The following is a 20506-nucleotide window of genomic DNA, read 5'->3' on the forward strand; positions in this document are numbered from 1 at the left end:
CAAGTGGCGTATAACTTAATGAATGACAGATTAGTCACTATTCAAACATGAATGGTAGGGTTATTTTGAAAGCAAAATTAAACCAGATGAATTAAAATGAAAAAAGAAACATATCAAAACTTTAAAGATCAAAATTAGTACAATTTTACACACAACTTAAGTCATGATCTTGTATGGATTGAATGATAGATTAGTCACTATTCAAACATGAATGGTAGATAGGATTATTTTGAAAAGCAAAATTAAACCCGATGAATTAAAATGAAACATCTCAAAACTTTAAAGATCAAAATGAGTATTACACAAATTAAGTCATGATCTTGTATGGATTGAAGATGGACCTGAATTTTTGAGTGATAGCTTGAGAAAAGATAGAGAGTTACCTAACTGATAATTATCTATTTAATAAAATCTCAATTTTTCTTACAAAAATAAAAACTTTTACTCTACTAAAAAAGTAGAATTAATAATAGTTCTATAAAAAAAATGATATTTAGGGTGTATTTGGATACTGTTTATTTTGTTGAAACTGAAAAATTATTACTGAAAGTACCATAGATAAAGATAAAAGTTAGTTAAAATAGTACAGAGAAGTTCATAAGTAGTGTCAAAAAGTACAGTGGACTCATAAATAATAACAAAAATAAGCTGAATAGTAAAATAATTTTTATTTTTTATTGTAACCCAAATGGACACTTAACCAATTATAACTTAATTGCACTATGGGTTTTTTTTATTTTTATTTTTTTTTTGGGGGTTGAGTCCAGAAACTACTCCAATTTGGGTTAACTTATTGCTCCACCATAACAAACCATAAATGAGAAAAAATCAGAGAATCTTCGTGACAAGGTAAAGGCCACAAGAGCAAAATAAAGAAAAGACCCCACCATGGGTTTCATAGTTTTGATCCACAAAAAAAAAAACTGGCCCCACCTGAGTCACCATGTGGGAGCCCACCTCTGAAACACACATCATTCCTTTCCCGTGCTTTGCTGATTCTTAAAGATCAAAACTATCATTCATTCATTTCATCCCCATTTTTCATTTCTTCCATTCCCCACATTTTTCCAAAACTGACCGTCCCTTTCTTTGTCTTTTGGCTTTCTTTTCCACACTTTTCCGTCGCCGCCCCACTTTTACACGCAGTCTCGCTATTTCAACTCACCACTTGTCGAGAAACTATTGGTTGCTTAGCTTTGCTTACTAGGATGGTTTTGTGGGACCCGAGCTAGGTGGGTCCCCCTACCACTACCCACTAGTCTGTCCAACTACTTGTTCCTTAACACCGACCATGTCTCTCTTTATTTTCTGTTTTTTTTTAATTATTTTTATTTATTTATGAACTCTTTATTTTCTGATTTCTCATTGCCTATCTACTCATCCCCATGATTCTTTGACATATCTTTCTAGTTTCTTCCTAAGGCTACACATTAATATGTATTTTTTGTGAGTTATAGTTTTGAGTGATTTGTTGTTCAATTAGTGCTTGTGTTAAACATTAATTGGTGTATTAAGAAATAATAAATAGCTATCATCGTATTATAAATATCATACATTAAAATTCTATTGTATTTTTTTTTTTTATATACAAGATAAAATTTCTACTCTGACTTAATTTAAGTGTATATATGTGTGAAGTTTCCTCCTAGACTTGAACCCTGACCCTTGCCCTCATATTCCACAAGTATTTATACTTGTAGAGTGACCACCGCATCAAGGGAAGTGGTTGTACTTCTATTGTATCTTTAAAAAAAAAAAGTGCTTAATACTTTATTATATTAAAATTGTGTTTTAAATATTTTTTAGAGAGAGAGAGAGAGAGAGAGAGTCAAAGTTAAGAGAAAATTCATTTAAATTCTCAATTGGATTCTCAATTTTGCTCATGTGTCCATCTAATTATTATTATTTTCAAAATTGAAGTGAGTTATTGGGTTCAAAATCTAAAGAGATTATCCATAAATTTGATCCACAAATCCTAAAAACCTCCAAATTCTCTCTCTCTCTCTCTCTCTCTCATGCCCATTGATTTTTTTTTTTTACCTTTCTCATGCTGATCTACAAAGGTTGTCCATCTTCCCATCAAACACAAACACCCAATATTTCTCCCTCTCTTACCTCTTCAAGTGTCAAAGGTCTCTAAAACACTAAATTTCTACTCGATTTTAAATTATAACACGTTACTATTGCTAATAGAATAAGAAATAGTCCCTAAAAACCCAAAATGTAACTCAATTCTTTTTACAAAAAACAAAAAAACAAACAAATGCAGACTAAACTACTTCAATTCAACACTCTCTTTTTTTTTTCATAGAAAAAAATTATTAATAATATTTAATAAATCTAGTGCATTGCTCGAGTTACAAGCTAGCAAATATATAAATATTAAGAAAAACACATATAATCATAATGAATTTGTACTTAAATAGATACTTAAGTTCTTAATAAAAGCGTTTTTTTTTTAATTTTTAAAAAAATGAATTTATAGCTCATAATTGAATATGTTTTTTTTTCTTAATAAGACCCTATTTATAAATGCACCTCGTTGAACTTGAGCCAACATTGTTTTTGTTTTTTGGTTTTTTGTGGGGAAGGAATCTAACATTATTAATACAGTGTTCAGGATTGTATCATGAGTTGGATGACATTTTCTTCCAGCCACTAATTTAAGTACATGCGGGTAGATGAAATTAATGAATCGCATCCATGATTGAATTTGACAATTCATGTAAAAAGTACAAATTCATTGATTTTTATTTTTACTTTTCATACATCAAGATGCGGAAATTTGAAGTTTTGAATCTTAAATGTTTTTGCTGGAAATATCACAAAATGTTAATTGAATTACAAAATTTTTGACAATTGACAATTGAATTCTAAATAATGAGTTAATAGAGATTTTCTAAAGTATAAACTGAATTTATTCCTTCAAACTAAAATATTAAATTCATCGTCGAGGAATGCATACATTCTTTTCCAAGCAACCATATAATACACATCTAATATTTCAAATATTAGCACACTTAATGGTAATGCTCTAACCAATACTTCAACCCAGAAACAAAAGCCAAGATATTATATCCCTTTTAATATTGCTATTTAGTATGAGAAGGACCAAATTTTCCTTTGAGCTGAATTGAAAATAGCTCCTCAAAACAATTACATAGCACTTTATAAGACCCTAATAATATGTATTATTTTCAATCACATAACTTGTTTGACTATCAAAAAGGTTATGTCATATGTGATTAAAAGATTTTTGTCCATACAAAATTCCGACACACGTGAATATTCTTTTCAATATTATAGTATTCATAGAATAATGGGTTTCATTGCTAAATTCTTCATCAATATAATAGTGTTTATAGAATAATGGTATTCATTGCTAAATTCTTTCCTCCTTATTTTATTGTCCTTGTCACTTAATGAGGAGAAACAACATGTTCAACCCATAAGATTACAACACTTGTCTGTAAAATTCTCACCCTTTGAAAAACAAAAATTAAAATCTAATCAAGTAGCAATAAAGAATAAATTAACCAACCGAACCTACTTTTTTAACCATTACGATTATGGTTCACAAATAGAGACACTTTACTGACCGCCACATTTATTATCAAATGTATGATTTTTCAAAGAATTGAACTGAGAAGAGCAAGTGTCAATTACTAGTCCACAAGATTTGCTTTTGGCTAGGGACAAACTGTGAAATACTAGTATACTTTACCGACCCTCTATCTTTGCTATAGTTTAAAGGTATGCATGTCACCGACTCTAACGTACCCTTGAAGTATAGGACAAAACCCAAGTGATTGATCAACTTGAGTTATATAATATATAGAGGAACTTAGCCAGCAGGCAAGAGCTAGAGGACGACCTGTAAAATAATAACAATCAAAATCATCTGACAATGATTCTTGATGTTCTATAACCCCAGCCGCACTGATAGTTATGTTTCAGAGGTGTGATCTAATTTATTTGGAGTATACTTTGATAGTAAGATAAGTTTAAATTCGTAAAGGTATAATAAAATGTGAAGATGTGACGTTTGCTTTATGATAATTATTTTTTATTACTCGGTTCAATGAACATGGTGTTCTGATAAACCAAGTGTCAACTCTCACTAAGAATAGGTTACACTAATTTCAAAGACATAGGAATGCACATGCATTAGGTACCCAAGAGAGCAAAAAACTCTAAATGGTAACCCCCAATGAAGAATGGTACTATAAAACTAACTTTGATGGAGTTGTCTTTTTTGGAGTAATAATATGGAGAATAATGGTTGGAGGGAGAGCAGCCCAGCTTGCACTTGAGATTAGCATCACACGTTCAATCTTTGAAGGTGATTCGAAGATAATTATTAAACCTTTACAGGATTAAACAACTTTATTTTTACCTTGTCAGGGATGTTTGTTAGGGATATTTAAACAATAGTATTTATTGTTTAAACAACATAATATATATTTTCACAACACTTTTTTACTCACACGTATTTTTTAAAAAATTAATAGCATTATTAGAACAACATTATTAAACGGGCCCGTTTGTTAGAGTAGTTTGCAAAGTTATAATTTTTCACACGTGGATCGGCAAGGCAATGAGGTTGCTCATGCCTTGACCACAAGAGTGAGATTATCTTTTTCGTTATTGGTCTGGATGGAGTCTCTATTGTTTTTTTGATTTTGTGCGAGGGAATTAGGATTTGGTAAGGATCTAGTGTCATGGCCGTATGGTTGTTGCACACTACTAAAACAAGGGTGGAAAATAAAAAATAAAGTGTTAAATAATTATTTTTTTGACATGAACAAAAGTCACAAAACTAGGTCACAAACTAGGTCATTTTTACACTTATAAATTTTTCTTTTTGAGTTGCAGTGGTATTTATTAGCTAACTCATAATAGATATAGACAACAGGGTTCAAATCATAGCAATATATAATTTTTTGGATGGAATCCAAATTTTAATACAAAATATTGTAAAATCAATATAGTCACAAGTATAAGTGTTTGTAGGGTGTGGAGAGTAAGGGTCAGGGTTTAAGTTTCTAAAAAGAAATTTTACATGCATATACACTTAGAGTCTGTTTGGATATCACTTATTTCGCTAAAAATTGAAAATTTATTGCTGAAGTACTGTAGCAAAATAATTTATAAGCTAGCTGATTTTTTGACTAAAAGAATTGTAACTTTAGTTGAATAGTAACGTGAACAGTACAAAATAATTCATTTGTGTTTTTCATCTTTTTATGGGGTTCGTGAACAATAACATGGAACCCAGGTAATTTTCAGCCAAATGTACAAAACGTGGATGCAAAACGTTATCCAAATACTCACTTAAATTAGGCTAGAATAAAATTTCTATTTTATATAAATTAAAAAAAAAAATCTCACTTAAATGATACAATTTATCATTTAATCTTAAAAAATGGTTACAATAATTCCAAAAAAAAAAAATGGTTACATTAATGATTCCAAGCAATATTTAATGCGAGTCATAAGGAGTAAGAGTTAGACACAAGGGTCTTGTTCAAAGGAGAGAAACTTTGTCACGAGTCAAAATCTAAAGACAACTTGACCCTCTTAAACGGCTCAAAATTGGGTAAGCAATGAGAAAGCAAAGGCATAGCACCTTAAAATCGATGAAGATATTATTTTTGCCGACAAGGGTCTATGTATAAAGAATGAGTAAGAGACCTTGTCCTGAGTCCAAATGTCAAGACAAACTTGAGTCTTGACTCTTTCAAACAGCTCAAAATTTGGGAAAAATATATATAAATTAAGAAAGCCAATTCTCAAGGTATAGCAGCTTCAAATTAATGAAAATATTTTGTTTAACTTCATATAGTAATAAATAATAAATTATAAATAAATGTGTTAAAGTTATGTTTGGAGTTTGGACCTTCCAAGAGAGTCTTTTTCGCCATGTTGTTCTCAAGCAACATGTGTTTCCTTTGACAACTGCTTGTTTTGTTAGTGTGCAAACCAACATTATTATTATGATAACTACATATCTCACAACTTGCTACGGTCATAATTGTTGAGCAATAAATACTTACTTTCGAATAGATTCACCATTAATTCCGTTTTAATTCTCCACAACTTCAATATATTGTGAAAAAAATTATGAAACAAATTGTGTCATTAGACTTATTCTATAACAAAACCAAAATTGTTTATTTGAACTTCTAACACCTTGCCAATATATATATATATTTTTTTTTATACATCGAAAATTAGGGTAAAAGAAATTTGAACCATAAATTTTTTAAAAAGATCAGAATGTGCTAAATCAATTGAATTATAAAACTTTTGGCACCAATTCTTAAAATTCTCAACCGAGTATTCACCGTTAAAAAATTAAAGTTAATTAATTTAGAATTTAGTGTCCTAAAAGCTAAATAAAAATTTCTTTTAATCTTATATTTTTTTTTTTGACTAATCTTATAGTATTCTAAGTGTGGGGGGTAAAAGGACCCAAGTGGGCATTTGGGCCTTTGGACGGTAGCATAGAGGGCCGACCTGCTCCAGAATTAAACTCTACTAATTGGCCCATACGCCGAGGATCCGAGGGTGCAGCCGAGGGCAAGCTTCTCCTCGGACAGATCCAAGAGAACTCAAGACTCCATTATGAAGGTCAAGGCACAACTCTGGAAAGACTAATGGTTAAAGGGAGACACCCTGAACCTTCTAGATGCACTAGTGTTAAAGAAAATATCAAGGGAAAAGGCTGCCACCTCCGCATTAAAAGCTCTGCACCTACCTTCCTGGCCGCATTGATGGGGAAGTGACCCTGAACAGTAGGGCTGAAACTTCTAGTCACTGTCCAAAAGGTATCAGAAAAGGAAGTATAAAAGGGAGGTAAAGGCCAGAGAAAGGGGAGAGGGAAAAAGAAAGGGGAGAGGGAAAAAGAAAGGAAGAGAGAAACTAAGGATTGTAACTTTTAAGTAAGAAATATAAATAATACAGAAGTAATTCTCGGCTTACGTCTGAGGAGGCCTATTTACAATTATCGTTTGTTATTTACACGTGTTTGTAACTCTTAGCCCGTTATCAAGTTCTCAGCACTTCTAACCTAGGTTTAAAATCCACGCTCTACAACTTTTATTGTCTAAGGCTCATTGGGCCTGAGCCCGTAGTTGTCTTTGGGTCCAGGTGCAATTGTGCACTTACACTAAGTTTCTAACACCCATAACATGCACAACTAGAATAGTAAATTCCGTCGGCAGAATGGTTGTATTTACTTTAAGCATACTTCTCTTTCAGTCTGTTTCACAAAGCTAACGTGGAAAAGATTATGGAAAAGTACGTAACACATACCATGATTGAACATATATATCTTGAAAGTGGGGATGGAAGATATCCATATTAGAGAAAGGAACAAGCCCCTAATTTTGAAAATGTGCACCATTATCAGCAATGACTTTGCTTGTAGGTAACCACAACGGATCAAATATTGTTTTCAACTCCTCCTCAATTTGCAATTTTAGTAAAACTCAAATTGAGAGTTAACCTTTTATGAAGCAAATAAATCCAGTGAGAGAAGATTACTTGCTATAATGGAAGGTATAAACTTTGAAATTCAAAAATGACAAATATATATACTAATTTAAAAATCAAGTTAAACTTTCCGTCAAAAGCCTTGTAGTTTAATTAATTTACCTATCTTAGTATTTCTAACTAAGATATTCGGTATTCAAATGCTCCGTCCCTTTCTTGAATAATCAAGGCATCCCAAAGAAAAAGAAAAAGGATAGTGAAGTGACTAGTGAGTGAAGGGAATATTACACAAGATCCTATAGTACAAAAAGATAGGTACTTTAGTAATTCTATGATATAATGGACAAGCTACCAATAATAACAACAATGTCCAACTCCAGCCCACGTAGACTAAAGGCTCTTTAATGAGCTTGCATGTACTTAGTCGGTAGCACTGTAACTGTACACCTTTACTCGTTGGAGGAGGTTGGTTGTGCTTTGGCTGCTGACTTGGGGTTTGGTATCTTCTTTTTCTTTTATCTGAGTTTAAATAAGATTGTAATTATTGTTAGATTGTTAACATTTTATATATTTTTCAATTTATTGTGTATACTTTTGGGTGTAAAAACTTGATTTTTGAGTACGTTTTATTTTCATGATTGCTTGGGGTTATAAAATTTAATCTATAGGTTAAGACTTCAGATTACTTTGAGCTAGCATAGGTGGGTTCCAAGAGACATCACAATAACAGCAAACTGTTATTTTTATTTATTAATTTATAATATTATGACATTCTCTATTTTAAAAATATATTTATTTCATGGTTCATATTAAATATACCAAGAGTCTCAATTGAGTAGCTGGTGTTTGTGTTTCCAATAGAGATATCTAAGATTCAAATCTTCTAACTTTCAACTACTGAATTATCGAAAAAATATTTAATATTATAAATCTAAAAGTCTATTAAATATCATGTCATTTAAAATTTAAATAATGTGATATTCTATATATACATTTTCACGTGTATAAAATCATAACCATGAAATGAACTTAATCGACTTAACATAAATGCATCCTAAACTAATCATATACATACTTCATCAAAGGGATGGAACCATATTTGATGATTCAAGACTAAATTAATATATAACATATAAAACATTAAAAATAGCATTTATTTAGTGTTAAAAAAAATGGCTCAAAGCAAAGATACATATATTGTTTTCAATACATTTATCATTCATTAAATGAAATTCAATGTAATTTTAAACCTCAAAAGTCATCTATTATTGATTATATACTAATTTCATAACAATTTCCCTTCTATTGTACAAATTCAAAAGGTCCTTTAGAAAATCATATTTCTATTTGTTGTAAAACGTAATTTTGACAATATTCCTAACTAAAAAGTAAAAACTCTCATTCCACACTTGTTAAAATTGGGAGAGTTAGTACAAGTATAATTACTGTGTAAACAAGTTTTAGTTTGATCGTCTTCTAGCCCTTACCAATCGTTGACACAATTATAAAGAAGAAAAAAAATGATGATGAATCAAAAGCACATACGTGATTCAAATTTACTACAAGTATACACTTCTTATAAAAATTAAAAGAAGTAATATTCAATATAATGATAAAAACTACAAAAATAGTAAATAAATAAAAGAGTAAAATTGCTTAAAGACCTCTAACTTCTTTCTTCTCGGAGTTCTTCTTTTTTCTTTTTTCTTTTGAGGATTAGAAAAAATAAATTGTTGTATAAAATAATTGCAAAATAAAAAACAATTCAGAAACAAATTTTCACTAAATGCTTTTTGTTATTTTCATATATTTATATATATTTTTTTGGAGGAGGCCCATATGTCATGAGCCAGCCAACCTTTTTCTAGTGACTTCTTTGGATCAACTGAACTTTTAATGGGGTTAGATGTAATTTTCGAGCACCAGACTTTAAATATTTATATATATAATAAAATAGGTATATTTATCATGGGGCCCTAATGTATGTCCGTTCAATTTGGATTCCATGGGGCCCTAAAAATAGGCAGATTTAATTTTGGATTAAATCCTAGGGTCTGTTTAGATATTATTTATTTGTTGAAAATATTATAGTAAAATAATTTTTAAATATATCAAAAATGCATTAATATGCGTATTTTTACATTTTTGGCTGGATCGTGAACAGTGCTGTGGGACCTAAAAATGCATTGATATGCGTATTTTTGTATTTTTGGCTGAATCGTAAACAGTGCTGTGGGACTTAGCCAAAAACGCAAACGCTGAATTGCACATTGGAAACGTGCAATCCAAACGCACATTTAGTCTTTTTTTTCTTGTCAAATGAAATTGCCACTTGGCACAATTTAAAGGGTACAAGACTAGTCTATTAGCTATGTAATAACTATTTAAATAATAGTTAAATTCCTAATTTCTTTTAATAACCCACAATTTTATCAATAGGTGCTTGCTATTTAGAAGTATGTTTTTGTATTCTTAAGAAGATTTGTAATATCCATTAAGGATCAGAGAGAGATATGATCATCAATATATTTCTTTTTAGAAAGATGAAAATATTAATTGGACTATATTTAGCATATGATCCACTTTTAATCACTATGCTATAAGTCCCATTCTAGATTTTTCTATATAATTATGAAATCTGGCATTGATCATCTCTCCGATTCTCCAATTGTTGTTATTGCCATTTAACTCTAATTTAGTTTGGTAAGATTCAAACTTATCTGTCTCCACCCTCCACTAATTTTTTTTTTTGTCACGATATGGTGTTTTGGTGCCATTCACTAACCTCAAATTTCACCACATATATGAAGGATGACACTTATCCTTGGCTTGCTATGAACACGTTATAACTTTGGCTCCTCACGTTCCTCAAAAAAAAAAAAAAAACTTTGGCTCCTCACTGTCCTGGAATTTTCTTGGCCTCCAATCAAATTAATTCCCCTAAAAACAAATTGAGGTAAGCAAGATTTCATTCTAGTTCGAAATTGTGTTCATTAAGTTAAAAACATAAGTTTTAAATTACAAAAAATTTTAAGTCTTTGTCATGGCCTTCAAAAAAAGCTAGGCTTGGTTTCCAAAACAATTTAATCTTGAACTAAAAATTTTCAGTATATTTAAAAGATAAATTTTTTTTACTAGATTCTAAATTTTGGGAGTATGAAACTTCTTAACCTTCAATGATTAATGCATGATATTTATTTGATGCATAAGTCCATTGTAGTATATTTTTCCTTTCTTATGATTAAGACATTAGTCATACATAACGTCTAAAATATTGTATATGGATAAAATGGAAAGTGAGGAGAGAATATGGAATTTTAGATTTATGCATGGGAGGGTGGGTTGTTGGAATTGAATCTGGTATTCGTTGTCATTTTTTTTTTCGATTGATTTTTCGTTCTGCCTTTTTCTTAAAATTTTATCAAGTTAATGGAATTTTTTTAAAAAGAAAATAAAGCTTAAAATGTTTTTTTTTTTTAGTTCTTTCTTTCGCACAGAAACTTTTTGTTATAATTCAATTTTATTCTTAAATTATCGATTGTATCAGTTTAGTACCTAAAAGGCTTTAAATATTCCTTTTGCCCTCAATTTCTTTTGGTATGGACTAATGTTCGTGAAATTGTCTTATATATGAGTTTCATTTGTTTTAATAGAATACTTTATATGAAGATAGTTTTCTGTATTTTCTTTATTAGTATTAAAAAAAATAAAAAAGGTCAAATAAAAATTATCTCTTAATTTTCCTTATATAGTTTGATGTGAGATAAAGTTATTTTCTACTAAAATTTTTTACAAAAACAATTTTGTCTTAGGTGAAGCTAAGCAAGGAAAACATGTACAATTCTATCTCACACGGTGCTAAATAAAAGAGGTCAATAAATAATTTTACAATTTATTTTAAGGTTGCTTCTAGTTCTAAACATAGAAAAATTAAATAGTTTTTAGGAAATATTTTTTAGAAAATGATTTATTATATAGAAAATATTAAATTTTTTTTGAGATAACAGAGAGAAAATATTAAATATTAAAACAAACAGAAACTGTAACATGTAATTTAATTTTTTTTTAAAAGCTCTAGACCCTGCAAATAAATCAAAGTATTCAAATGTAGAACAATTTTTATGATTTCAACAGTCAACTTTGACAGCAAGTGGTATACTTTCTCCGAACCTTCAATAAATAAAATTGGTACATTCTATATTGTAGGGACAAAATTCAGCTTTAACAAATAATTCAGCCATAAAAATAGTAGTGGTTTATTATCCTCTTTCGATAATAGTAGTTTATTATCCTTAGTCTTATAAAGACAATAAAGCATTAACTCAAATAATAATTTTATGGTGATTCTAAGTTTCAAACAATAAAATATGCTACTAGACGGTTTCATATTCAAATCCTCTGTATTATACCACTTTTTGTGTACCATTTCATGTTATACCAATCTCTATTGGTCATAATTTTTTTTTTCCAATCACAAGTTTGAGTATTTTATAAGAAAGTTTGAATAAATATATGATAAATTGTGATTAGTGAAACATAAAATAAAACACAAAAAGTAATACAAAAAATTTATATTTATCTCATAGGCTATATATTCCATAAATATGAGTCTCGCATATTATGAGAAAGAAATCTTATGAGATATTTTCTCATTTTTAAAAGAGGTGTATGAGCCCCACGCATACAGGTCCCATATGTTATGAGGAAAAAGTTTCATAAAATATTTTCTTTTATCTAATTTTTCTAATAAGAGAAATGTTATTTTTTTAAACATTTTTTATGTTCTAATTTAAATCTATTATCAAAAATTAATTTTTTATATTTTAATAATAATTTTTTATTTAAAATTTATTATAAAAATATTGTAAAAATAACATTTTTTTTACTAATAAAGATGTCCAAAATCTCAAATAAATCCTCACCCCCAACTATTAAATTAAAAAAAAGACAATAAAAAGAAGATAATAATTGAATATACCATGAGATGACAAACAACCATAACAACAACAACAACCTTGATGATAAAAAATGAAAGAAAGAAAAAGAAACAAAGTTACTATAAATAATAGACTTAAATGACATTAAAGACCAAAACTAATGCCTTTCATTCCCCCAATAAATAACAGACTCCTACTCTCAATTTCCCTCCTGTTTTAGGCGCACGCCTCTCTCTCTCTCTCTCTCTCTCACTAAAATCTGTCTATATTGCTCTGCTCTGCTTCACACACATACACACCAAAAAAAAAAAAACTCAGACCCATCAGTCTTTTCATTGCATTTTCCATAAAAAAATCTTGACCCATTTCCTACAATCACTTGATGTATCTACTTCTTCATTAAGGTACCTCCAATTTCTTCTCCTTCATAACTATTTCCATTCTGTTCGGTTTGATTAGCTGCTTTCTCTTTTTTCTTGTGAAATTTGAAGTTAAAATCACTTTGATGCAGTTTTAATCAGTGTTTTCCGGGTGGGTTTTCTTTTTTTAATAGTTTCTATGTTCTAGAAGATTTTTATTGATTTATTATTTTTTTTTTTTTGGGTGAGCATATTTTACTAGAAGAAAATAATTTTGGCTCCATTGCTTCTTTGTGTTTTTATTTTAATAAAAATAATACCCATCAAATATTTTCCCTGAAAATCAAATCAAGTTCGTTTTCTTAAAAGTGTGATTTTTCATACATTTCCACCTTAAAAAGTTAGGATTTTTCTCATCAGAGAAATTTTATATAGCAGAAGAAAAGTTTAGGACTTTCACTTGAGGATTGCTTTTGTTATTATGTTTTGAATACTATGATTGATTTGGGTTTTGATTTTTGTGAAGATATTTGAAGAGGCTTGTTTGGAATATTATTAATAATTTTGTTAGAAACTTGATTTTCAGGTTCTATAGCTCTGTACCATAAAGCTTCTAGGAAAAATTGCACAAATCTCAAATATTTTTGTGTGAGATTTGCTGCCTTTTCTGAAGGTAACTCTCCCCATCTGGTGTGTATGTATTTGATTGCTGAGAAACCTTTAAAAAGTTAATTAAATTTAACCCACCTGTGATTTGGGTCAAAGTTTGATCCACCAAAGTGTGATTTACCCACTTGGGTCTAATTTACACAGATTGTAATGTCTACACTAAACTCATGACTCATGAGCCAAAACTAAATACAGTTAGACCCAGGTGGGTAAAGTGTAAATTTTTGAATCAGGTTGTGTAAATTTTTATTTCTTTTCTTATACTTACTTGCCATTTAAGAAATTTCTACCATGTAATTATCGTTTGTTTTGTATTAATGGTTGACTAGCTGCCAAACTTGGTTTCTGTATAAAAATTCCTTTTAATTCTTCATATTCTATGGATATCATCTATGTTTAATAAATAAAAAGGAAGTCTTATTTATTATTTATTTACATATTATGCATGTTCTTGTAATCATTGTTCAATATGTATCACTTGCAAATGTTTAATTGTTAATGTGTGTGTGAATGTGGACTTTTGTCTTGAATTTGACACTTTAGTCATTATCATAATCTCCAACTACTCTTTTTTTAATTACTTTTGTCATCAATGGAATAGATGCTATAATCCTTGTATGTTTTCGTTTGGTACTTTTATGATTAATTCTTCTAACACATTCCCTATAAAGGTTACAGTATGTATGCGCATTTCAATGTCTAAATTTGTGTGAATGGCACATGTAAGGTTTATGGAAGATTCATTTAAATAGTTAGTTATAATTTTAAGTAAAGTATCTGGTTAGGGTGGATTCTGAACTTTTGTGGCAAATTAAAAGGTTTCCTGGTATTGATTTTTGTGGGCATGGAAGAAATCTGTAACCTCAAAGCAAAGCAACTTTATGAATGTTCTACAAGTCATAGTAAAGGATGTATGAAATTGATTCTTTTCCTATTTGATAATATAGGGTGTTCTGCTTTGTTTGTTTACCTCTGTTTGGCATTCCTTTTCTGAAGAAGTTTGACATTATGATGCAAACTTTAGGTCCCATTTAAGCAACTATATATCTAGATTTGTTTCCAACATAATCACTGTTTCATTAATATCATCGTCAAATACCATGCACACTATGTTCCCTTTGTTTCATTGATACTCTTTTAATATCATTTCGAACTTTAGCCGCTTGCAATTAATTGACACTTCTCATAATCTGTTTTTATCTTGTATGCAGATCCTTGATTAGAATTTGATAGCTGTGTAGTACGTTATACCTAGTATTTAATGGCTTCATCAGATCTTGACTATCCCTGGCCATCCTCAACTGGTGAATCCTTCTGTGGATCTTTTAATATACTCCTAGAAGAAGATAATCCAGCCGATATTTTACCTGTGCTGGAAGTTCCCTCCTCTTCTGTATCCTCTAAATGTAATATTCCAAAACCACCTTCTCTCCCTAGTAAATCCTGTATTAGAATCAAATATTCCAATAGGCTTTCAGAGTGTAGCTCCGTCCCCAAGGAAACAAAAGATACATGGGACAAGCTTTTCAAGGAAGGATATGGTTCAGATGTCTATATTATTACAGAGGACAAATCATATATTCTGGCTCATTCCAGTATTCTGGTGAGTCGATTGAACTTCCTTTTATAATTTTGAGCTAGCCCAATTTTTATTGCTGGTCCTGACTTAATAGTGTAAAGACATTCACTTGAAAATATTATACTGACAAAGTTGCTGCCTTTTCAATTTCTAGAAATGGTGGTTTAAATGAGGCAATGGGACTATTGAAACTATAATTTCATCACATGCAAATTCCTGGAATTTCTTTATTTTAGTTGCTGAGGAATTTTTGAACAGGGATGGACCTAAAGGCTTTTTTTTTTTTTTTTCACTATGCAGAGTGTTGCATCTCCTGTGCTGGGGAATATTCTACAGCAATCAAAAGTTAAGAATGGTATGAGATACATCAAGATTCCCGGGGTGCCTTATCAAGCTGCCTATGCTTTTATCCGTTTTATTTACTCGTCCTGGTATGTTGGAGTTGTCCTTTTCCATCTTTTTGCATCCCCATCTCTCTCTCAGATAGTGATTCTAGCTAAAATGCTCAAAGTTATTTCTTCTTAAATATTCTAATGCAGCTATGAAGAGGATGAAATGAAGCAGTTTGTTCTCCATTTGTTGGTTTTATCACACTCCTACTCAGTCCCATCGCTGAAAAGAGTTTGTATATATGTTCTGGAGCAGGGCTGGCTGACCAAAGAAAACGTGATAGATGTACTTCAATTGGCAAGGAATTGTGATGCACCACGGCTCTCTTTCATTTGTGTTCATATGATTATCAGAGACTTCAAAACTATAACTTCAACTGAAGGTTGGAAAGTAATGAAGCGGGCTAATCCTGCACTTGAACAAGAACTTCTAGAGTGCCTTGTTGAGGCAGATTCAGTAAGTCAGTTCCTGTTCTTTGTTCAAGGAAAATTATATCTGTCATCATGAACCAAGCTTGGAAATTTTAATGGATATATAAATATACGCTTGCTATAATTTATGTACGTTAACTATCTGTTGAATTTCGTAACAATTAAGGCAACAAGGAAGGTTTTTGCACTGGGTATGTGGTAGATCCCTGGCTCAACAACCTCCTAATGGATCCACAACATACTAACTTCCTGGTTAGTTAACTTTTAAGCCTTGTAAAAAAAAAAAAAAAAAAAAAAAAAATCCTACCTTTATTTTCCTACTGTTGGGATCTGCACAACGTGTCCTGCAATGGACTATCTACTTGGTCCTAGTGTGTAAAAATATCCAAATCTATGCTTTTCAGAACATTATATTAGTACAGAGGACCCACTCCATTTGTTGAAAACTACTCTTTATCTTTTTTAATCAATAGATTAACTCTATTTTTTTCCCCTCAAATTAGGTAAAGTACATTACCTTCCCTTGTGTTTTGGGGAAATGTTAGAAATCCACTTTTATTTTTAAAATTTACACTTACTCCTTGTAGTTGTAATTTTCTTCATATAACCAATTTGGATAGTAAGCATTATATTGAGGTTATCCTGGATGAGAATTTAATTTGAAAAACATGTATTTTGACTTCATATGTAATGGACATAAATGATCTTAAGGACTTATTTGTTAATATAAATCAAAACCTCAAAGAGGTGGATTTTCATTTATAAAAATAAGAGGGTTTTTCTTACATTTCTCCAAACCTTGAGGGAGGCTATTGTAGTTTACCCTTTTTAATTTTAGGTCAATTTAAAATTATTTACATTGTATACTTGTCAATTTGTGACTTTCATAAGTAGAAAGCTCATATTCTTCAGTCATTGATAAACAATTTGTTGGACAACGAAGTTTTTTGTTCTAAATCATCAGCTTACATTTCTTTCATAATCTTTTTCTTCGATTCTTTGTTTCAGAGAAAAGAAGACCGATTGAAGAGAATGGAAGAGAAAAAGGTGTACTTGCAACTGCATGAGGCGATGGAAGCCCTTCTGCACATATGCAGGGATGGGTGTAGAACAATAGGGCCTCGTGACAAGGTTCTGAAAGGAAGCCAGGTTGCTTGTAGTTTCCCAGCTTGTAAAGGGCTTGAGACTTTAGTCCGTCACTTCTCCAGTTGTAAGACCCGAGTTCCTGGTGGATGCGTTCACTGCAAGCGCATGTGGCAGCTGCTTGAATTGCATTCTCGCTTGTGCAATGACCCTGATTCTTGCAAGGTCCCTCTTTGCAGGTAAGCATGAAACTTATATCTGCCTCTATGCCCTTCATTGTCTGGGGAAAGTATATGATTAGTCCAATTCCCACTTCCCCAAAAAAAAAGTGATGAAAGATGTAGAATGTCATGTTGTGCACATGTCAGCCAGAGTCTCAGATTAACATTTCCTCAATAAGATCATTATCAAAGGTGAAAACCTCCTATTGAATGGCAGTCAGGTTGAATTTCACCTAAGTTATCGACAGACTAAAGAAAAAAAAAAATCTATTCTAGAGACTTGAGAGTAGTTAGTTCAATCACTTGGGCAATGCTCAGTTGGCATTGAACCAATGACTTGGTAACTGGGTAGTGCGCTAACACTGGCAGAATCCTAATCTTAGTTGTGTTTATTTTGAGTGATTGATTTGGGCAACATCCCTATATGATAAATTTGATAATTGTCTTAATAAGATTATTTTTGTTCTCCTGCTTCTAGGCATTTCAAGTAAAAAATGCAGCAGCTCATTTTGAGTGATACATGTGGACAACATTCATATATGATAAATTTTATGATATTGCTAATAAGTTCTCTTTTTTTCCCGCTTTCTTCCAGGCATTTCAAGGAAAAAATGCAGCAGCAGGCAAAGAAAGATGAGGCTAGGTGGAGACTCTTGGTCAGCAAAGTGATATCTGCAAAGAATTCGCTGGGGCCATTCTCAGGTCGGCGCTCTGCTTTTTTATGACCTTTTATATGAAATGCACCTTGTATATTCTAAAGAATGTGAGGCGATTAATAAAGCATCTTGGATTTGTTGGGGGAAAATGAATTAACGGGAGGTGCATAATCCCGGTCCTTGTAAGAAATAATGAAAATTGTGGAAAAAATTAATTAGATTATGTGTCCTTGTGGACAAAGAGAGTTTGTTTACATGCAAGTCTTTCAGGGACTAAAGTTATAAACCAAAAAGGTTACCAAATTAAATGCAGTTCAGGCTGTGAACCATTGACAAACAAACTTATAAAATGCTTGTAATGGCAGCACAAGTGTCTGATTTTATTACCGCATGATTGATGATGTTAAATTCTGTTGAATGTGCCACATACCAACCTGAGGCCATATTTGGCTTGACTTACATAAAGTGGACAGAATAAGTTTATTTATAAGGGTAACACTTAAATACAGTATTTTAGTTCAAGTATTTTAGGTGTTGTAGCTTGGGAATTTTCAATTAAATTCAACCAGCTAGCCATGGAAGCTGTAATTATACTCAAGGAAGTGCATTGGCCAAAAGTCCCATGGTTGCGCTACACTGTCGTATACGTAATATGGTTGAATTTATTTATAGAACCAAAGATATAATGTCTTAAGGAAATATACCAAGTTTTACCTTATCTATATAATTACAAAACATGTTTCAAAAGCATCCACTATGAAACTTCAAAAAATTCAATTCCTTTCGTATATCTATCTTTCTTATGCAATGTGATTTTTCATGAAATTTGAATGATCCTGAATGGAGCATAAGGATGCAGGGGAAAACTGGATGTAACTTTATGTATGCCACAAAAGAAGCTTCAACATGTTTATTTAGAGGAGCCAGATTAATTTGCTTTCCAAACAATCCATCAGGGTGCAGCCTAAGTGGTTGGAAGCTTGGGGTGAGCTATAGACCCTGACATCCTAGGTTCGATATTCACAAACAGTTCTTTTGAATTACTTGATACATGGCTCAGGTGGGTGAGAACGTATATCCATAGATTACTCTCTAAGAATGGGTCTAAAGTGCCTTGCTTTGGTGAGGTTCTATGTCAATTAAAAAAAAAAAAAAAAAGCTTCCCAAATGGAAATATATATGAGAGCAAACTCAGCCTATTTACGGTGGCATTATGCCCAGTGGGCAAAATACTCAGCGGCCTATAATGAATAATTGATCAATACTGTTCAGAATACATAATGTATAAGCATGGCCTTCAGCATCTTTGCAAATCCTTACATGTTTGAACCAGACATATATGCATATGATAGAATAGATGAGTAAAATAAAGACCTAAAATGCATAAGAGATATACCATACATGGACACTAGTTCCCTTTTGACGTCCCGTTTTGAAACCACATTTCTTCAAAGTACTACTTTTAACTTCCTTTTTAGAAACAACTCTTTCAAATGGTCCATTTTCAAAAAGCTAAAGAAGTAAGTCGTAGCTAATAGGTACTAAATTATATATAGGAATTTGAACCATGGTTTTCCTAATAATTAAAAAAAGGATATACTATTGTGTTATAAGGTAAATAAAATAATGAAAAACAAGATATACTGTTGTGTTATAAGGTAAATAAACTCAAATTCTTTAATTATTACATACAACAAGTTATTCTATATCTATACCAATATTATCTATATTTAAAAGCTAAATTGTAACACTTTATTATTGCTACATTTTGGTTGAGCCACATCAGTGACTATTTTATCACCCTTTCCATTATTTCTTTAAAAAATATTTATATAAATATCAATATATGTAATAATGCATTATGCATTTACTCCATCCCAAAAGTAATTATAACTTATCAATCATAATATGATCATCAATTTTCACAAACTTGTCTTTGCACATTCTTGAACATAAATTTAACTATAATAGAAAATACATGTAATACAAATACCTAGGATGGAGACATCATTTATTTATTTTTAGTTTATAGTCACTTTAAAAGAAAGTCTCATTCCATAATTGTATTCAAATCTGTATGCTAATATAGTATTCAAGGCCAAGTTGTCTAGTTCCGCTTCTATTTAGAGAAACATATGTCATTTTTCAATAACTTCAAGAGATAGAGATAATAAAGGCCAAATGATTTTATTTATTTTTTGTTTCTTTTTGTTTTTGTATAAAATATTACATGCAAGTGGTTTTCCTGATATGCTTTTTTGTGGTGTACCAACTTTCACTTCATCTTTCTAAAAAAAAAAACTCTCTCTACATGTAACTAAATTCGACTTCAATAAAACCTTCAACAAGTACATAGAATCATAAATGCATGCATAATAATTAAATTAAAAATATTAATGTAATAAAAATTTGATTGATCTTACTTTAACAACAAACCACTTCCGTCATGTTGAAATACATTACTTATCACATATTATGGTTTTTACATCACTTTATTAATATAATTACTATTAATTTTTTGTGTTATGTTTACTAATTACGGTTTGGCATTTGGTCCAATTTGGTCAATTTTGGTTCATTCGGTCCAATTTGGTCTATTTGGTCCACTTTGGTCAATTATGTCCATTTCAGTCTATTAGGTCTATCTCGATCCATTAAGTTCATTTTGGTCCACTCTGGTGTAC

At 30.8% G+C, this 20506-nt stretch overlaps 1 protein-coding gene across 4 annotated transcripts; it reads left to right on the forward strand.

Moving 5' to 3' along the window:
- Positions 1 to 12627: 12627 nt before the first annotated feature.
- LOC142631868 (BTB/POZ and TAZ domain-containing protein 3) lies at positions 12628 to 18210 on the forward strand. Of its 4 annotated transcripts, none has more exons than XM_075806194.1 (8): positions 12629 to 12838; positions 13365 to 13466; positions 14674 to 15065; positions 15342 to 15472; positions 15581 to 15891; positions 16029 to 16114; positions 16871 to 17184; positions 17762 to 18210. In XM_075806194.1, the coding sequence occupies exons 3-8, from the start codon at positions 14724 to 14726 to the stop codon at positions 17889 to 17891; spliced, it is 1314 nt and encodes a 437-aa protein (XP_075662309.1). In that variant the 5' UTR covers positions 12629 to 12838; positions 13365 to 13466; positions 14674 to 14723; the 3' UTR covers positions 17892 to 18210. The 4 variants fall into 4 exon arrangements, with proteins under 4 accessions (XP_075662310.1, XP_075662309.1, XP_075662308.1 ...); XM_075806193.1 differs by having other exon boundaries at positions 13380 to 13466; XM_075806195.1 differs by lacking the exon at positions 13365 to 13466 and having other exon boundaries at positions 12628 to 12838.
- The last annotated feature ends 2296 nt before the right edge of the window (positions 18211 to 20506 follow it).

This window comes from Castanea sativa, chromosome 4, assembly GCF_040712315.1.
Source record: "Castanea sativa cultivar Marrone di Chiusa Pesio chromosome 4, ASM4071231v1".
NCBI lineage: Eukaryota > Viridiplantae > Streptophyta > Magnoliopsida > Fagales > Fagaceae > Castanea > Castanea sativa.